At 43.6% G+C, this 358-nt stretch overlaps 1 protein-coding gene across 1 annotated transcript in view; it reads right to left on the bottom strand.

The window, feature by feature from the left end:
• Nucleotides 1–241: 241 nt before the first annotated feature.
• Nucleotides 242–358, bottom strand: part of tcf4 (transcription factor 4) — a 69,982-nt gene continuing 69,865 nt past the window's right edge. The window contains exon 7 of the mRNA XM_016440049.1: nucleotides 242–288. Coding sequence (XP_016295535.1) covers nucleotides 242–288 — 47 coding nt within the window. The remainder of the gene's footprint in view (nucleotides 289–358) is intronic.

Here is a 358-nt window from a genome sequence, read left to right as displayed (position 1 = left end):
CATTTCAAAAAAAGTCCTCTAATAAATTATGAGCAATCACAGAGGTCAGCTCTTTTCAAACAAACTTCTCTATATGCATAAAATACTGCAGTCCGACAGGAAAAAATGTTTGCTGAATAAACAGCAATAAAGTATTTGTGTCGGAAAACTGCTTGCAGGAGACAACAAGATTCCGTCGCTTCTTAACTGGGCCTCGCAGAGACCAAACCTGCTTACAGTCTGGAACTTTTGTGTGCTTCATTTAGCAGGTACATGACAGGAGGAGAACAGCGCTGGTGTGGACTGCACCTGCTCACACACACACACACACACACACACACACACACACACACACACACACACACACACACACACACAC

This window comes from Sinocyclocheilus anshuiensis, unplaced genomic scaffold (assembly GCF_001515605.1).
Source record: "Sinocyclocheilus anshuiensis isolate Anshui unplaced genomic scaffold, SAMN03320099.WGS_v1.1 scaffold1151, whole genome shotgun sequence".
NCBI classification, from domain to species: Eukaryota; Metazoa; Chordata; class Actinopteri; order Cypriniformes; family Cyprinidae; genus Sinocyclocheilus; species Sinocyclocheilus anshuiensis.
The sequence above is the reverse complement of the archived record's forward strand: the minus strand, read 5'-3'. Positions and strand labels throughout refer to the sequence as shown.